General features: G+C 38.2%; 1 protein-coding gene across 2 annotated transcripts in view; it reads left to right on the top strand.

Moving 5' to 3' along the window:
- Positions 1–18,146, top strand: part of MED13L (mediator complex subunit 13L) — a 291,272-nt gene that overhangs the window by 216,581 nt on the left and 56,545 nt on the right. For both annotated transcript variants that reach the window (XM_065904933.1, XM_065904932.1), the window contains exons 5-9: positions 6,269–6,414; positions 8,925–9,119; positions 9,507–9,695; positions 15,467–15,632; positions 17,808–17,912. In XM_065904933.1, coding sequence (XP_065761005.1) covers positions 6,269–6,414; positions 8,925–9,119; positions 9,507–9,695; positions 15,467–15,632; positions 17,808–17,912 — 801 coding nt within the window. The remainder of the gene's footprint in view (positions 1–6,268; positions 6,415–8,924; positions 9,120–9,506; positions 9,696–15,466; positions 15,633–17,807; positions 17,913–18,146) is intronic.

The following is an 18,146-nucleotide window of genomic DNA, read 5'->3' as shown; positions in this document are numbered from 1 at the left end:
CTCCTCCTGCCCTCTTTCCCAGCATCAGGGTCTTTTCAAATGAGTCAGCTCTTCACATTAGGTGGCCAGAGTTTTGGAGTTTCGGCTCCAGCATCAGTCTTTCCAATGAACACCCAGGACTGATCTTCTTTAGGATGAACTGGTTGATCACCTTGCAGTCCAGGGGACTATCAAGAGTCTTCTCCAACACCACAGTTCAAAAGCACCAATTCTTCGGCTCTCAGCTTTCTTTACAGTCCAACTCTCACATCCATACTTGACTACTGGAAAAACCATAGCCTTGACTAGATGGACCTTTGTTGACAAAGTAGTGTCTCTGCTTTTTAATATGCTGTCTAGGTTGGTCATAACTTTCCTTCCAAGGAGTAAGCGTCTTTTAATTTCATGGCTGCAGTCACCATCTGCAGTGATTTTGGAGCCCAAAAATTAAAGTCAGCCACTGTCTCCCCATCTATTTGCCATGAAGTGATGGGAGCGGATGCCATGATCTTAGTTTTCTGAATGTTGAGCTTTAAGCCAATTTTAACTCTCCTCTTTCACTTTCATCAAGAGGCTCTTTAGATCTTCACTTTCTGCCATAAGGGTGGTGTCATCTGCATATCTGAGGTTATTGATATTTCTCCCAGCAATCTTGATTCCAGCTTGTGCTTCCTCCAGTCCAGCGTTTCTCATGATGTACTCTGCATATAAGTTAAATAAGCAGGGTGACAATGTACAGCCTCGACGTACTCCTTTTCCTATTTGGAACCAGTCTGTTGTCCCATGTCCAGTTCTAACTGTTGCTTCCTGACCTGCATACAGGTTTCTCAAGAGGCAGGTCAGGTGGTCAGGTATTCCCATCTCTTGAAGAATTTTCCACAGTCTGTTGTGATCCACACAGTCAAAGGCTTTGGCATAGTCAATAAAGCAGGAATAGATGTTTTTCTGGAACTCTTTTGCTTTTTCAGTGATCCAGCGGATGTTGGCAGTTTGATCTCTGGTTCCTCTGCCTTTTCTAAAACCATCTTGAACGTCTGGAAGTTCACGGTTCATGTATTGCTGAAGCCTGGCTTGGAGAATTTTAAGCATTACTTTACTAGCATGTGAGATGAGTGCAATTGTGCAGTAGTTTGAGCATTCTTTGGCATTGCCTTTCTTTGGGATTGGAATGAAAACTGACTTTTTCCAGTCCTGTGGTCATTGCTGAGTTTTCCAAATTTGCTGCCATATTGCATGCAGCACTTTCACAGCATCATCTTTCAGGATTTGAAATAGCTCAACTGGAATTCCATCACCTGCACTAGCTTTGTTCATAGTGATGCTTCCTAAGGCCCACTTGACTTCACATTCCAGGATGTCTGGCTCAAGGTGAGTGATCACACCATTGTGATTATCTGGGTCATGAAGATCTTTTTTGTACAGTTCTTCCACATATTCTTGCCACCTCTCCTTAATATCTTCGGCTCCTATTAGGTCCATACCATTTCTGTGCTTTATTGAGCCCATCTTTGCATGAAATGGTCCCCTGGTATCTCTAATTTTCTGGAAGAGACCTCTAGTCTTTCCCATTCTATTATTTTCCTCTATTTCTTTGCACTAATCACTGAGGAAGGCTTTCTTTTCTCTCCTAGCTATTCTTTGGAACTCTGCTTTCACATGGGTATATCTTTCCTTTTCTCCTTTGCTTTTCACTTCTCATCTTTTCACAGCTATTTGTAAGGCTTCCTCAAACAGCCATTTTGCTTTTTTGCATTTGTCTTTCTTGGGGATGGTCTTGATCCCTGTCTCCTGTACAATGTCACAAACCTCTGTCTATAGTTCATCAGGCACTCTGTCTATCAGATCTAGTCCCTTAAATCTGTTTCTCACTTCCACTGTATAATCAGAAGGGATTTGATTTAGGTCATACCTGAATGGTCTAGTGGTTTTCCCCACTTTATTCAATTTACGTCTGAATTTGGCAATAAGGAGTTCATGATCTGAGCCACAGTCAGCTCCCGGTCTTGTTTTTGCTGACTGTATAGAGCTTCTCAATCTTTGGCTGCAGAGAAGATAATCAATCTGATTTTGGTGTTGACCATATGGTGAGGTCCATGTATGTGGTTTAATTTTGCATGTCTGGTATAAGTATTACATAGATGGATTTAGTATTTTTCAGCCATTCTGATGATCTTTATCTTTTTGATAGTGAACAAATTATACCTGTATTTCCAAATTCACCTTACAGTTGTCTTCTTCTTAACACCAGAGTTATTTATAGATAGGTTATTTAGTGATATCAGTAGTAGTACTACTATTATACTAATCATTTTATTTACATGTTGATTATTTGACCTTAGTCAGTAGAGGGAGAAAGATAAGGGAGTCCTAAAGAAGTAATATGCTCTAGTGAAGAGCAGGTAAAGCTGTGGAAATCAAGGCAGAGAGTGTGGGAGTCCCTTCACAGAGAAAAGGAAAGTTACCGTCCTCCACCGTTCTGGGGAAGAGTGAGGTGAGTGCAGCAGCAGACAGGTACGGTGAAAAGGAGAGGAAGGATTCCTAAATTTCAAGTCTGATTCCAGCTGTGCTGCTAAGAATGGCATTTGCAGGCCATACTTTTTATCCTTATCTTCTCATCTGTAGGATGAGGAGAGTTAACTTTTATGTCAGACAACCTGAATTTGGCTTTTAGGCAGGTTTCTAGATCAGGGTAATATGGTGGTTATGTGTCTGCATTTTATAAAGATATTTGACATAGTAATCTTTCAGGTTGTCCTTTGTAGACAAGAAACTTGTACATGAGTGGCAGCACTTGGGAGAATTTGTAACTGGAAAATTACCTGATAAAATGACTCAGGATTCTTTCCTCAGTATAGTCTCATTCACCATTTTTAGCACTGACATGGATAAAGATATTGATGCTTGCTGATTAAATATCCAGCATGTTAGATAACAGAGTGAGAATCAAAGATGATCTCAGCAGGCTTCAACTAAGAGCCAAATGCGGTGAGATGAAAGATTGTGGGTTCCTCTAGTTGGGCCAGCAGGCATTGCACAGGATGGGAGGCGGGGGCTTCCTTCAGATCCTGCCTCCATTACTTTCTGTGTGACCCCTGGCCCCACATTCAAAAAGTAGAAAAGAGTATTGAGAATCCTTTCTTTATCCCCTAGTCATACCACTGCATTCCCCAAAGGCAGCCAAAATTATTAGGTTTTTAAAGTGAATCCTTCCAGAGAAATTTTATGCCAGGGTAAGCAGATTTTGTGTGCATATATTTTTGTCCCACTCTCGCATTTTTATACAGATGGGTGCATATGATTCACAGCAATTTTGTACCTTGTTTTTTCTTTCATCTTGAGATTATGTGGCAGGTTTTTATGTATCAGTGTTTTCTTTTAAGTGGTTACACAGTATTATTTTGTAGGGATGTATCATAGTTTAGTTAACCAGTCCTTTACAAATGGGCATTTTGTCTGTTTTTAGTTGTTAACTATTACAAGCAATGCTGTAAGTTTTATCTGTGTAGTCTTAGAAGTGGCAGAAGTCTCCTTAGGTCATCAGTATTGTCCTCCTTGCCCTCTTGTTTCTTGTAATCTTAGGGAAAAAAAAGAATTTTATAGCTGAAAAGTATTTATGTGCCATAAAGTTCAGTGATTCTCAAAGCATGAACCTTGAGCTAGGAGTAGCAGCAGCAGCAGAGAATTGGATAGAAATGCAGATTCTTGGGGCTCATTCTAGACATTCTGAATGAGAATTTCTTGGGGCGAAGGAGCAGCGGTTTGTGCCAGCATCTGACTTGACATATGAAGAAGCTGTGATCAGAACAGTGAAATAACTTACCAAACATTATGTAGTTACTGGTGGCTTCTGTTCTGTTTCCCCCATAACTTGTTGTTTTTCTTGTGTAGTTTTGTCTCTTTAAAAAAAAGCATGTTTTGTTTTTAAAAGTTATCAATATAGAAAATAGGTCATTTATTCACTTCCTACTGTTTTCATTTGTGCTTTTCTGTGTCTTTTGGAACATAGCAAATTCAGACTGAATTCTATTTTGAGGTTTTTATCTCGATTCTTTAGCTTGAGTCGACTTTTAAAAACCAAACCTTAAATTGGCTCCCCTTTATTTTTTGCATGGCAAGACTTCTGGTTGTCTCAAGGGTGACCTCAGACTTCTTTTTTCAGACTCCTTTCCCATCATGTCCTGTCTCTCCTCCTTTTAGAATTTCTAAGCTATATCCTGTTCTTAACTACATCTATTCCTTGCCTCATATTCCCTCTCATACTTTTTCTTTTCTCTCTACACTGAAATCAAACGTTCATCTGATTTCATCTGCTTTGAAGCATTTGGACTTCCAAACTGAAAAAACCAGTACACTTTGGCCTTCCCATGGCATTTTGGTTTTCTGTTTCTTACTTGACTTCATTTTGCTGATAAGCGTTTATGTTGGTCTCAGTTTATATACTCCTTGAGGACAGGGGCCGTAGTGTATTCATTGTCACTCTGCAGACTTCTTGCACCTTTCTTACTTCCTGGTTGATAGACAGACGCAGGTTGTGTTTGTGTTCATGCACAGCTGGGATCCGGTGGAAGAGCAAGCGTGCTCTGGGCTGTACTCAGAATCTGTAACTCTCACCAGTGGCCTTATAAATATTCGGATGATTGCGTGGGTTAATAGGCATGAGAGGGATATGTCAGCTCCTCCTTCTCTGCTGGATTTTATAAATGAAAACGACCAGTCCACAGTCAGTTGATGTGTATGTTGGTGTCTTACATGCCTGGAATAATGTGCTTGGCGATGCTCTGTGTTCAGTGTCATTTCCATAAATGAAGGACAGCACATTGTTGACACTACTGTATACTTGTATACATTTAAGTTACATGCATTGTTTCCTCTTTGTGAACTTGAAATTTAGACATAAGGTACTAAGGAGATGTTTAAATTTATTACTCTGGTGTGCTAAATACCCAAATATCAAGTCTGCTGCTGCTGCTGCTAAGTCACTTCAGTAGGTCCAACTCTGTGCGACCCCATAGATGGCAGCCCACCAGGTTCCCCCGTCCCTGGGATTCTCCAGGCAAGAACACTGGAGTGGGTTGCCATTTCCTTCTCCAATGCATGAAAGTGAAAAGTGAAAGTGAAGTCACTCTGACTCTTTGTGACCTCATGGACTGCAGCCTACCAGGCTCCTCTGTCCATATTTTCCAGACAAGAGTACTGGAGTGGGGTGCCATTGCCTTCTCCAAATATCAAGTCTAGGTAGGTCCTATTGAGGAAGCTGCACATTCCAGTAAAACACAAAATTTTCTCAGATCATTGCAATGTACTTGTCAAGGAAGACTGTGTTAATATATGCTTCCCTGTAGGAATAGAGTGAAAATGTTGTCATTTTTGTTTTCCAAAATCATTATAATTTTATACTTAAATTTTAATTTTTTGAGTGGTACTCAAAGTATACTTTATAATATTTTAGAGAACTTTTGGAAAGAAGGAAATCTTGGAAGATGAGTTTTCAAATGCTGGTTGCCTAGAATATAGTGATTTTGGTTCATCAGGCAAATGTCCCTATAAGCTGTCCTGAGAAATGGAGATGTTATGGGTGGCTTAGGGCCAAAGTTAACAACTTTGAAAGAATGTGCCACTATAGTAATTTTGAAATTATTTTTCTCCAAGACACATCATTTTTTCAATTTTTGGCAAATTGTGTGGAAAATGGCAAAGTGGAATGCTTTAATAAAATTTTGTGATCAGAGGTAAATTGTGAAAATTAAATATAATCAGTTACCAGTCCATTTAGAAACACATTATCTTAGCAGTTGTATATGGGAAATTTACCTATAGCAGTGTTCTTGATTGCTATTTTTAGATCAATAAGTTCAATAACCTTATTGTAATAAAATTGTAAATTTGATCTTATTGTTATGTCATACCAAACACAAGCAAAACTATTTTGTCATTGTTCCTAGTCATTTAAAAGCCAGTAATACACAAGAAGGTAGAAAAATGTTATTCTTTTTCTGTCCTTAGGAGCTTATAGTTGGAGACTCTATGCAAAGGAAGCAGAAAGCATTCTGCACAGTAGTTTTCAGTTTTGCAGTGAAACCTCACTTTCTGTTTGTATGGCATCTTTAATTACCATTGTCGTTATTTGTCCACAGCTGACTGAAAGTTTGTGCTTGTTAATATCATCCAGGGCAGTCTGTGGTGGATGCTGGATAAAGTAAAGCTGTGTCCCGTCTATGTTCCTGTCTCTAGCACCTGTTTATTTCCCACAGAAATGTAGAGCTGAGTTTCTCGTTTTGTCTTTTTCTAGTGAGCATTTGTCCTGTGCATTCACATTCTTTCTTCACGGGGAAAGTAATGTATGCACAAGTGTGGAGATTGCCCAACACCAGCCAATTTATTTGATCAATGAGGAGCATATCCACATGGCTCAGTCTTCACCTGCACCATTTCAAGGTGAGTAAACAATGATGTCTCTCCTCTCCACCTTTCCCTACCCAGTGGATAGCCACCTTGCCCAGTGAAGTTTCATGGAATGAGGTAGTATCTGAGATGGACATGTTGAGCTAAGCAGGAAGGGTTAGTTTCTGGAGAAGAAAGGGAAGACCACGGGTAAGTGATAATAGCTTGCTCATTTTTTTACTGAAAGCTTCCCTCAGCTACAACTTGGTCTTAAGTGTGTTGAAGAATAAAGTGTGGAGGATTTCCTGAAGATCAAAATCTTATAAGTTAAAGATTTTCCTTGTTTTCTTTGTCCTATGGTTTTAGGACTGTAATGACTAACAGAGTTACTATTAAGCTTTGTACTCTGAAATTTTAACCAAAATCAAATCCTGGAGTTGTATAGTCTGTAGTTTCTTTATTAATACCTTATTTTCTTTTCATTTTAGACTGCATTGGTTGTAGGTATTTGGTTAACTTACATTCATATTTTCATGAATGCTCGACTAATTACCTAGATATCACCAAAATAACACCATGTTTCTTTTTTTCTAACTATATATTCTAAAGCTTTGGTTTTGTCTTTGGAATTCATAATTTTCTATGAATAACTCTTTTTAAATGTTATAATATTAAATTGAACCATATAGAAACATCTTTTTTTTTTCTTTTCTTTTTTCCTTCTTCTTTTTTTTTTTTTTTTTTAGTTTAATCTTATCAGTTCTAGAGATGCCTGGTTGAAATAGCCTTAGTATATCACAAAATGTAATTTTAAAAAACATTTTTAATAAAATTGACTATTTTATTGGTATAATAGCCTATTGATGTAATAGTCAAATGAGTGTTTAGCCTCCATATTATTTAGGTTGGTTTTTGGTTTTATACAAATGATTGTAAGTTAATTTGATGAAAGCAGCTTTTTCTTGCCCTAAAGATTGTTAAAGCTTTTTTTTTTTTTAAGGTAAAAAAGATCATTGAACCTCATGTAATTGTGTCCTGATTATTGCCTGCGTTTTCCTCCATCTAGCAACACATTTAAAACTGTACTTTATTATTCTGTAGTTTTTTGGATGTTTTATGTATGAACTGCTATATTATTCAAAACAGCCCAATTCTCAAACTGTGCACTTGAGTTGTACAGTATGCTCATTTTGTGGATTGTCAGGATTATTTAAACACTGTGTTTCCTTGACTCTGAAAGTGCTGAGGATCATCTGACTTTAGACTTCGTGGAGCAAAATAAAAGCATTTACTTAAAATAACAAAAGGAATTACCAGTCATGAGAAAAGATGACTAACCTTCTAAGTTGGGAAAGATAATATTGGCCATACTTGGTCCCTGTAGACTACTTACTTTAAATATTATTGGTTTGTTACTAATATCTCGAATCGTGGAAGACTTTGTGGGGCATTATCCTGCTTATTTCCCATGATTGGTGTAGAGAAGGTACATTCTTAGGGCAGGTGTTAGCATATAGACAATTATAGTGAACATAATTAATTGATGTGGGGATTTCTTAGAAATGCTAAAACAGGAAAATTACCCTTGGTTAGTTGTGTTGTTTAGATCAGTATTTCTCCATTTGTATGCATACAGAATAGCAGAAGGCAACATGAAATATGTGATGTTTTTAACCATCTCTGTGTTGATTGATGTGATATATCATCCAGCAGTTAAGAAAAAACTGTCTCCCAAAAAGGACCCCCCAGTTAATGCTTATGCTGAGATTTGTTTTTATAAATCAGGATTAAGGAAAAGTGACTTTTATCCCTAGAAAAGTGTTATTTGAAATGTCAAAATACTCACTGTGAGAATAAGAACTGAGTTATACAGTGTTATGTTAATTGCATTTTTGTGTCTAGCTCAGTGAAAATGACATCAAGGTCAAACAGCGAAAGAGTGAGAGAAGGACTTTTTGAGTCCTTTACTGTACGTAAAATAAATTTTATTTTAGAGTTGTGTAATCAGCAGACTTCTAAAATGGTTGTAACTGCAATTATACTTAACATTATGTTTCAGATTTGGTACATTAAGACTTTTCTGCCAATAGACATTTTATTTATATATTATTTTTAAATTACCTCAAGTATTTAGGAAGTCTCAGGAACTCACAGGGTGAGTGTTCAGGTCCTAGGCTGGTTTCAGGATATATGTATTGAATGGTCTTTCATGGAAGATTCAGGATTCACAGTGTGTGAGCTATTACCAAATTGATGTTTATATGCTTTAATGTATAGATAGATAATGTGTAGATAGCTTATATATTGTGTGTTGATGTACTTGTCTGATGGTGTTAATTAATCTCCTCCCATTTGATTTCCTTCAAAAATTGATTTGAGTTGAGAGGCATGTAAAAAGTACTAAAATGAGAAATTTTAATTACACTTAAAAGGGGGTTAGGAAATAAAGAGCAGTATACATCAAATGATAATATGCCTCACCCTAAAACTACCGTGTATGTAGCATTACACTTAAGTAGAAATTATCATTCTGATGTGTAACATGTTTCTCCTGTCTGCTTTAGTACTGGTAAGTCCTTACGGCTTAAACGGCACGCTAACAGGCCAAGCATACAAAATGTCAGACCCAGCCACCCGTAAGTTGATAGAGGAATGGCAGTATTTCTACCCAATGGTGCTGAAAAAGAAAGAAGAAATGAAAGAAGAGGAAGAGTTGGGATATGATGATGATTTCCCCGTGGCAGTAGAAGTAATTGTTGGTAAGATAAAATGTTTTGCCTGAAGAACTTAATTCTATATTCTTCATCTTGCTTAATTTAAAAAGATAATCATTCAGATTCATGAAAAATAATCTCCATAATTTTCCCATCTTTTTGAATTCTCTTGATACAGTGATATTTGCTGAGTAGTTATCTTGCCTGAAGCACCAGTGATCCCTGTATTCCAAATGCTTTTATGATAGCGTTGGAACACATGTTTAAATAGCTATTAGCTTCTGAAAGGATGGAACTTATCACTTTTGGCAGTACCTAATGAGTGTCTCATTTTCACCACTGAGCTTTGACTCTGACCACTGGAATAATAAGTTTGGCAGTTCTGGCGTGACCTTTTTCTCAGGCATGTTCTCTCGCTTGCCTTCCTCACAGGTGGTGTTCGGATGGTTTATCCTTCAGCTTTTGTGCTGATCTCTCAGAATGACATCCCAGTTCCTCAGAGTGTGGCCAGTACCGGGGGCCATATTACAGTCGGGCAGCAGGGGCTTGGGAGTGTGAAGGACCCGAGTAACTGCGGGATGCCTCTCACCCCGCCCACTTCTCCAGAACAGGCTGTCGTGGGTGAGTACGAGCCAGGAACATCCTGGGGGGAAGAGATCCCAGAAAGTCATGTAGCGCCCCTGCCACGGAACAGATGAGAGAACACACAGAGAAATTCCTGGTGGAAGAGATGGAAATAGACTAATGTGGGATCTTACAAAATAGAGAAGAAAAATTGTAAACAAACAGTTTATGTGCTTCAGAATTTTAATTGTGTCTGTATTAGTCTTTACTCCAGTTAAACACCTTCGTTATTTCTCTTCAGTTCTACACATGCATCTACCCTTTTACACTGATGTGCATGTGTGCACACACATGCATCAGGAGGTGAGATGTGGTGAAAAATACTAAATCAGAGAATAGTTGACATGCTTGCCCAATTGGCTGTTGACAACAGGGACAAGTCTTGGGTGAATTCTCTTTCCTTGTTATAAAGTTAGTCTGACATCCAAGAGCTCTGAATAAATGCTTTGTCCTTTGAATAATCTGTCTACACAAATGACAGATATTAATTAACTTGAAAAATTTGCCCATTTCAACATTCTTCCTTCTTGAGAAAATTCAGAAATTATTTAAATTGGGAAGATGTTTCCTTTGTCAAGTAGTATATATTCTGTATTAACTTTTTTGTTGTTAATAGTTGACTTCATTTTAGTTAAAAATATGGTCACTAAGAAAAGGATACTCATCACACTTGAGCTGAAGTAAGATTATTTATAGGTATTTAATGTGGGCCATATTGGCAAGAACATCAGTAAATGAAGTCTTGTCCTCTAAACTTTGAAAACAGACTATCACGCATGATACATGCTCGTCACGTGGTAATTTTCATAAGAATGAAATAAGGCAGTGTTTAAAAATTGCTGCCATTTTGCTTGGCATGTAGTGACATTCAATAAATGTGCGTGGTTAAATAACATACTGGGGGAAAGTATAGACTTTGTGATGGAACACACCTTTTAAACCCTAGCTTTAGTTTTTACTAGGTGAGGGACCTTATTTAATTCTCATACTTGTTTTGACACCAGTTTACTTCTCTGTTAAATTCTATAGTTTTCAGGGCTGTTAAACGTTAGATCGTGTACCTGACGTGCTTGATAAACAGTAAAGCCACATATAGACAGTAGTGCAGGAATTCACAGAAGTGCTCAAAACTCCAGTTTCAACACACAGTATTTTTATCAGCTTCCCTGGTGGCCCTAGTGGTAAAGAATCCGCCTGCCAGTCCAGGGGGATGTAAGAGATGTGGGTTCGATCCCTGGGTTGGGAAGATCCCCTGAAGGAGGGCATGGCAACCCACTCCAGTGTTCTTGCCTGGAGAATGCCATAGACAGGGGAGCCTGGCAGGCTAAGTCCACGGGGTCACAAAGAATCAGACGCAGCTGAAGCAACATAGCACACACATTAAGTTATCTGGAAGGAATAACTCAGCTATTGTGTGGGGGACATAAAAATGATGTAACCTGTAACATGTAACATTTGGGATTTTGGTTTTGGGGGGATTGTTTTGGCTGGCCTACACGGCTTGCAGAATCTTAGTTCTGCCACCAGGGACTGAACCTGAGCCCCTTGCAATGGAAGCACAGAGTGCTAACCATTGGACTGCCAGGAAATTCCTAGCCTTTGTTTTTAAGAGCCTTGTAGTTGCTATGATGGTGAAAAAATGTACTACATCCAGCTCTGAATACAGTAGAGCAGAGAATTTGGATGATCCCTTTTGAAAGGATTTGCCATTGCTTGGTTTTTATTAAAACTACTTTCAAACTGAAAAAGTAGAAAAACCCTTGTATAGTCTTTTTATAATTATAATAATATCATAAAGAAGATGATAAGTCTAGAATTGTCAGTATTTTGAAAAATGTTAATCATATTTCATATGCAAGTTTGGATTTTTAACAAACTACAGAAGTCAGCAGTTTTTGTTTACATTTGTTACTGTTTTGCCTGATATTTAGTAAAATTTGTGTTCAGCTTAAAATTGAAGGCCTGCTGTGTGCATGATGCCTTGACCTTTGATCAATTCAGAACTCTTTTTTTTTTTTTGGTTGTTGTTGTTGTTGTTGTTTTTTGTTTTGTTTTGTTTTTCATTTATTTTTATTAGTTGGAGGCTAATTACTTCACAACATTGCAGTGGGTTTTGTCATACATTGACATGAATCAGCCATGGAGTTATATGTATTCCCCATCCCGATGCCCCCTCCCACCTCCCTCTCCACCCGACTCCTCTGGGTCCTCCCAGTGCACCAGGCCCGAGCACTTGTCTCATGCATCCCACGTGGGCTGGTGATCTATTTCACTATAGATAATATACATGCTGTTCTCTCGAAACATCCCACCCTCGCCTTCTCCCACAGAGTCCAAAAGTCTGTTCTGTACATCTGTGTCTCTTTTTCTGTTTTGCATATAGGGTTATCATTACCATCTTTCTAAATTCCATATATATGTGTTAGTATGCTGTAATGTTCTTTATCTTTCTGGCTTACTTCACTCTGTATTATGGGCTCCAGTTTCATCCATCTCATTAGAACTGATTCAAATGAATTCTTTTTAACGGCTGAGTAATATTCCATGGTGTATATGTACCACAGCTTCCTTATCCATTCATCTGCTGATGGGCATCTAGGTTGCTTCCATGTCCTGGCTATTATAAACAGTGCTGCGATGAACATTGGGGTGCACGTGTCTCTTTCAGATCTGGTTTCCTCAGTGTGTATGCCCAGAAGTGGTATTGCTGGGTCATATGGCAGTTCTATTTCCAGTTTTTTAAGAAATCTCCACACTGTTTTCCATAGTGGCTGTACTAGTTTGCATTCCCACCAACAGTGTAAGAGGGTTCCCTTTTCTCCACACCCTCTCCAGCATTTATTGCTCGTAGACTTTTGGATAGCAGCCATCCTGACTGGTGTGTGATGGTACCTCATTGTGGTTTTGATTTGCATTTCTCTGATAATGAGTGATGTTGAGCATCTTTTCATGTGTTTGTTAGCCATCTGTATGTATTCTTTGAAGAAATGTCTGTTTAGTTCTTTGGCCCATTTTTTGATCGGGTCATTTATTTTTCTGGAATTGAGCTGCAGGAGTTGCTTGTATATTTTTGAGATTAATCCTTTGTCTGTTGCTTCATTTGCTATTATTTTCTCCCAATCTGAGGGCTGTCTTTTCACCTTGCTTATAGTTCCCTTTGTTGTGCAAAAGCTTTAAGTTTCATTAGGTCCCATTTGTTTATTTTTGCTTTTATTTCCAATATTCTGGGAGGTGGGTCATTCATGTCGGAGAGTGTTTTGCCTATGTTCTCCTCTAGGAGTTTTATAGTTTCTGGTCTTACATTTAGATCTTTAATCCATTTTGAGTTTATTTTTGTGTATGGTGTTAGAAAGTGTTCTAGTTTCATTCTTTTACAAGTGGTTGACCAGTTTTCCCAGCACCACTTGATAAAGAGGCTGTCTTTTTTCCATTGTATATCCTTGCCTCCTTTCTCGAAGATAAGGTGTCCATAGGTTCGTGGACTTATTTCTGGGCTTTCTATTCTGTTCCATTGATCTCTATTTCTGTCTTTGTGCCAGTATCATACTGTCTTGATGACTGTGAGTTCAGAACTCTTAAATTCCTAATTCAGAAAAAAATGTCTTATTCTGGTGGATTTCAGGTGTGTACTTTTACAACTATAGATCTTTAGATTTCTTCCCCTCTAATTCCGTGTATATCATTGTGCTACACCCTGGGTAAATAAATCTCTTGATGTCTCCTTATTTCCTAAAACAGAAACACTAAATGAGAATGACTGATGTATTTGTCATAAAATTAATTTGTCCAGCTTTATACATCATAACATCAAATTACAGCTTAGGACTCCTAATGCTCCCTTTGTGAGAATCCTGCTTAGCCTCCTTGAGGCTGCACTTGAATGAAGTTGAGCATGGCCATGCTTTCCTGGGCATAGGACAAAGGGGGTTACTTTGCCCCTTAAAATGGCCAAATATCTCCTAGATTAGCATGGGACCTGGGAGGGCCAGAGTTCTGGCTTGTGTGAATAGATAGATCAGCTTGCCTCTTCTGTTTATGGAAATAATTTGAGAAGCAGCATTCAATATGCATTTAACAACATGTAATACAAGTCTCATTTAATTCCATATAAGATACCACCCACATTTTAGTTAAATAATTAAAAGCTACTGAAAAACATTAAACCACCTTTAATCAGAAAAGATTCTGTGGCTGGCTTTCTCCACAACCTCTCCTGTTTTGGTCATAAATAATTCCCTTATGATACCATGGACTAATAGTCTGTTTGGCTATACTGTTAAGTGTTTGGGGTCAAAGAGCTATGCTATCTTCTTCTGTTTGTTGCTTTACTTTGCCTAGTTTTATAGTGGGCATTTGAAAATCCATTGTAAAGTCAAAATGAAATATTTTGTCCTGTGAGCCAAGTCAGAGAACTTTTAAGATTAAAAGATAGAAGTGAAAGATCAAATTTCTTGTCTCTGTTAGTTTATCTCATTTATATAACAATACTTTTCTGGGGAACAAGAAAGCTTCAGTTCCTAAGAATGTAAGCATTGGGGTTTGCTTTATTTTAAAAAAAAAAAAAAAGGTGGAGCTGAGACTAACCAGTCAGTTCCATACAATGATTGTTTTGCATTGATGCCAAGAAATGTTAGTTTGTGATATTAGGTTGCTTCTTTGTTTTTCACAGGAAAGTGAAGGATTTCAGAGCACTTTAAAATTATTTCAGTTGAGATATTTTGCATCATAATTCTATCAGGAATAAAACCCTCAATATGTTTATGAAATCAAATACATAAAAGTAATCAAATCAGAACTTAATACTGAAAACTGACTTCATTATTTGTCTTGCATGAGATGAAAGTAGTAAAATACTTAGAACCAATAACTAATCTTATCAACAGTTAGAGTAGGCATAATAGAAACTGGCCCTGAAGGAGGAAGTGGCAACCCACTTCAGTATTCTTGCCTGGAGAATCCCGTGGATAGAGGAGTCTGGTGGGCTACAGTCCTTCGGGTCACAAAGAATGGGACATGATGGAGTGACTTAGCATGCATGCCACCGAAAATGTATTGCATACCAAGTACAGTTGGAAAATCTAAATGGAAATATTAGAAACCAGTGAATTTCTAATCCTCTGATATAAAATGTTGAGTCAGTCTCTTTCATTTCTTTGGTATTAGCTTTCATAGGTGGTGTCAGGCATAAGGATGAACAGTTCCACACACAGATTTGAAATTTGACCTTGTTAGGGATTTCCTTCTCCTACCCAGGACACTGTGTGCGGTTGCTACACAGCCATTTAGCTACATGAGCATAAAGCTCCCTCTACTGTTTTCTTCTGTCTTGAAACTCATTTACTGCATTGAGATTTAAAAACTCAGACAATCCATGCATGTTTATATCTTTAACGTTGTCGTATTGAATCTTCCTGTGTAAGTTATCTCCAAAACCTCTGAGTAGGAATGCCTCCTGATGGATATGCCATTGTGGGTATGTGAGTGTGGGTATTGATGTGACTGAAAGCTATACTGACACAGATTTACTCATAGCTATGGATAGCGTTATTGTCAGGGGTAGTAGCAACGGTGCCATGATCAGTTCAACAGTCCAGTGTCTATGTTAAATAAATAAGGGGCTGCCCTGGTGGCTCAGATGGTAAAGAATTTGGCTGCAATGCCAGAGACCCAAGTTTGATCCCTGGGTCGGGAAGATGCCTTGAGCAGTCTGTGCACTAAGAGGCCTTTTCAGAAAATTCTGACCTTCCAAATTGTCTTTTCTTTCCTAGGTGAGAGTGGAGGTACGCAGAGTGCTGTCAGTCACCTAGGTTCCCAAGACGGGGGCATGCTAACTATGCACAGTCCAAAGAGATCGGGGAAGATTCCTCCAAAACTCCACAATCATATGGTCCATCGAGTCTGGAAGGAATGCATCCTCAACAGAACCCAGTCCAAGTATGTGTTTTCCATTCTGTCTGAGTGGTGGTTTACCTGATATGCCTTTTGTTACTACATGAAGAGGATCAATCATATGTCACCATTGTGTGACCAAACCCTGGGGGGGGGGGGGGTCGTTGAATTGTTAGCTCATCTTTCTGAACATGATAGAGTAAAATTCAAAGCAAAGATGTTAGAATAATTTGATGGCCAGGAAAATTGTGAAGTTCTTTATCATCTCAAGATTGTCATGGTGTTCATCTGACATTTTTTAGCACAGCTGACTCAGAAATTCACCCTGAATATCAGGAGAATAGTTGTGGGTATGGTTTTTCCCTGTGTACCTACTAATGAATGTTTGCTATTTACAAAGGAAAAGGACCTTCATTGCCATGTTTTCTATGATACATTGGCCTCCTGTTTTAATTGACAGTGTATTTCTCAACTAAACAGATGAGAGTTAGAGAAGTATTTAGTAGCTGCTATGCTTCTGTTTCTTAATTCGGGGAAATTCTTTTCTTCCTCTACCCAACTTCCCTTTCTTGTCCACCTCCCTCCGGTCTATCCCCTCTGACCTCTTTCCCTCCTTCCTTAACATATTTTTGGAAAAGAGTAGAAATTGATTCTAAGACGAACTATTATTTTCATTGCAGGGATGATAATGTCAAACTGTAGTCAGTAAACACTTTCTCACTTATCAAGAATTATATAAACATATTCAGCATATTTCCACATGTTTTTGATATGACTGAGATGTCCACCTTTTTGACTGATACAAGTGAACAATGAGTCTTCATTCTCTGGAGCAGAACAAATATGGACATTTTTGTCAGTAATTCCAAAGGACTCATTTAGAAGTTAAGTCAGTGTTTCTTAAGTGACTACTCTTCAAAGCTTTACTTATACACTTTTAAGAGCTATCCTTCAGACCTCGGACCTAGCTTTTAACAAATTCATACTATATATTTATCTCCCAGTTAGTGGCTCTAGAATGGTAGCTCAGACGGTAAAGAATCTGCCTGCCATGTAGGAGACCGAGGCTCTTTCCTTGAGTTGGGAAGATCCCCCGGAGAAGGGAATGGCAACCCACTCCAGTATTCTTGCCTGGAGAATTCCATGGACAGAGGAGTCTGGTGGGCTACAGTCTATGGAGTTGCAGAGTCAGACATGACTGAGCGACTAACACATATAGAATAGGCTACTAAAGATTTAGTAGGAAAAAGTCTAAAATAATTGCAGTGGGAAATCATGTCATGTTCTAGAATTTAAAAGGTATCTCTGTTTGCTTAAAAACATTCCTTTCCTTTAGAATTATTGGTACAAATATTTTCATTTCTGTCTGCAGTGCCTCAACAATTTCCATGTTAACATTTTCTTTTTCTTTCATTTGCCATCTTTGATTTTTATCACCACTAACCTTTCCATCAATTCTTAACAGATCAGAGCCCTTCTTTCAGCAGCACTGCACGGGGAAGTGAGACGCCCAGAAAGGCAGGGGAGGGTAGAGAGCAAGCAAAGTCCCGGCAGAGCCATCAGTGAGATGCAGCATCAGCTGTAGTAGGATGCACAGTGCAGGGGGGCTGCCCAGTGTTCCTATTTATACAGCAATAAATGTCTTTTAGCTGCCAGTTATTACGTAGGAGACATCTTTGATTCTTTCTTTTGGTTCACATTATATACATGGAGTGCTGTCTTTAAATGCTAGTAAATGTAGATAATTAGATTTAAGATAAATCACTCTTAAAACAAGAGTGATTTAAACAATCTGTCTAACAAAGAAATAATGCAAAACAGAACCAAAAAAATAATCTGTCTGAAGGTATATGATTCATAGATGCTATGAAAAGATAATTTTTAAAAATTTAGGTTATCTCTCTAGAATTTAGGTTACTTTTTAAAAAATAGCTGTGCCAGATAGTGGTGTTTTCATTGCTATCTGTACCACCCATGTTAAAATGTATATTGATCTTAAATAAAAATATTTTGAATCTGATTTTCCTTCTGGTGCACGGACATAGTAGTTGACTTCCCCTCTGCCCCCCAACCCTACACCTTGGGTTGCTCTAAACTGTCTATCGGCAGGATACTGTTACTGTGTAAGATATATTCATGTCTTTCTAACATCCTTTTCCTTCCCGAAGGTATGAATATTATCTCATGTTTATACAAACCACATATTTTAACCTTTTTTAGGAGGAGCCAAATGTCCACTCCAACTCTTGAAGAAGAGCCTGCTAACAATCCTGCTACTTGGGATTTTGTGGATCCAACCCAAAGAGTCAGCTGTTCTTGCTCTAGGTAGGTAGGGGCCGAGGCAGAGCAGTAATCGAATAGAATTGGGCAGAATCATAGTACATTTTGTTGGTTGTCTCCTGGCCTCTCAGACCACTTCTTCCACGTCATTTTGCTTTGTTTTCTTTATAAATCTTCTACTTCCAGTGCTAGAAAAAAGCTTGCTGTTGTTTTGTTTTGTTTTGTGTCTATGTAGAGGATACAGTTTTATTATTAGGACTCAGAATGAGCCTTTTTAGG

The sequence above is a fragment of the Muntiacus reevesi genome, chromosome 13 (assembly GCF_963930625.1).
Source record: "Muntiacus reevesi chromosome 13, mMunRee1.1, whole genome shotgun sequence".
NCBI lineage: Eukaryota > Metazoa > Chordata > Mammalia > Artiodactyla > Cervidae > Muntiacus > Muntiacus reevesi.
The sequence above is the reverse complement of the archived record's forward strand: the minus strand, read 5'-3'. Positions and strand labels throughout refer to the sequence as shown.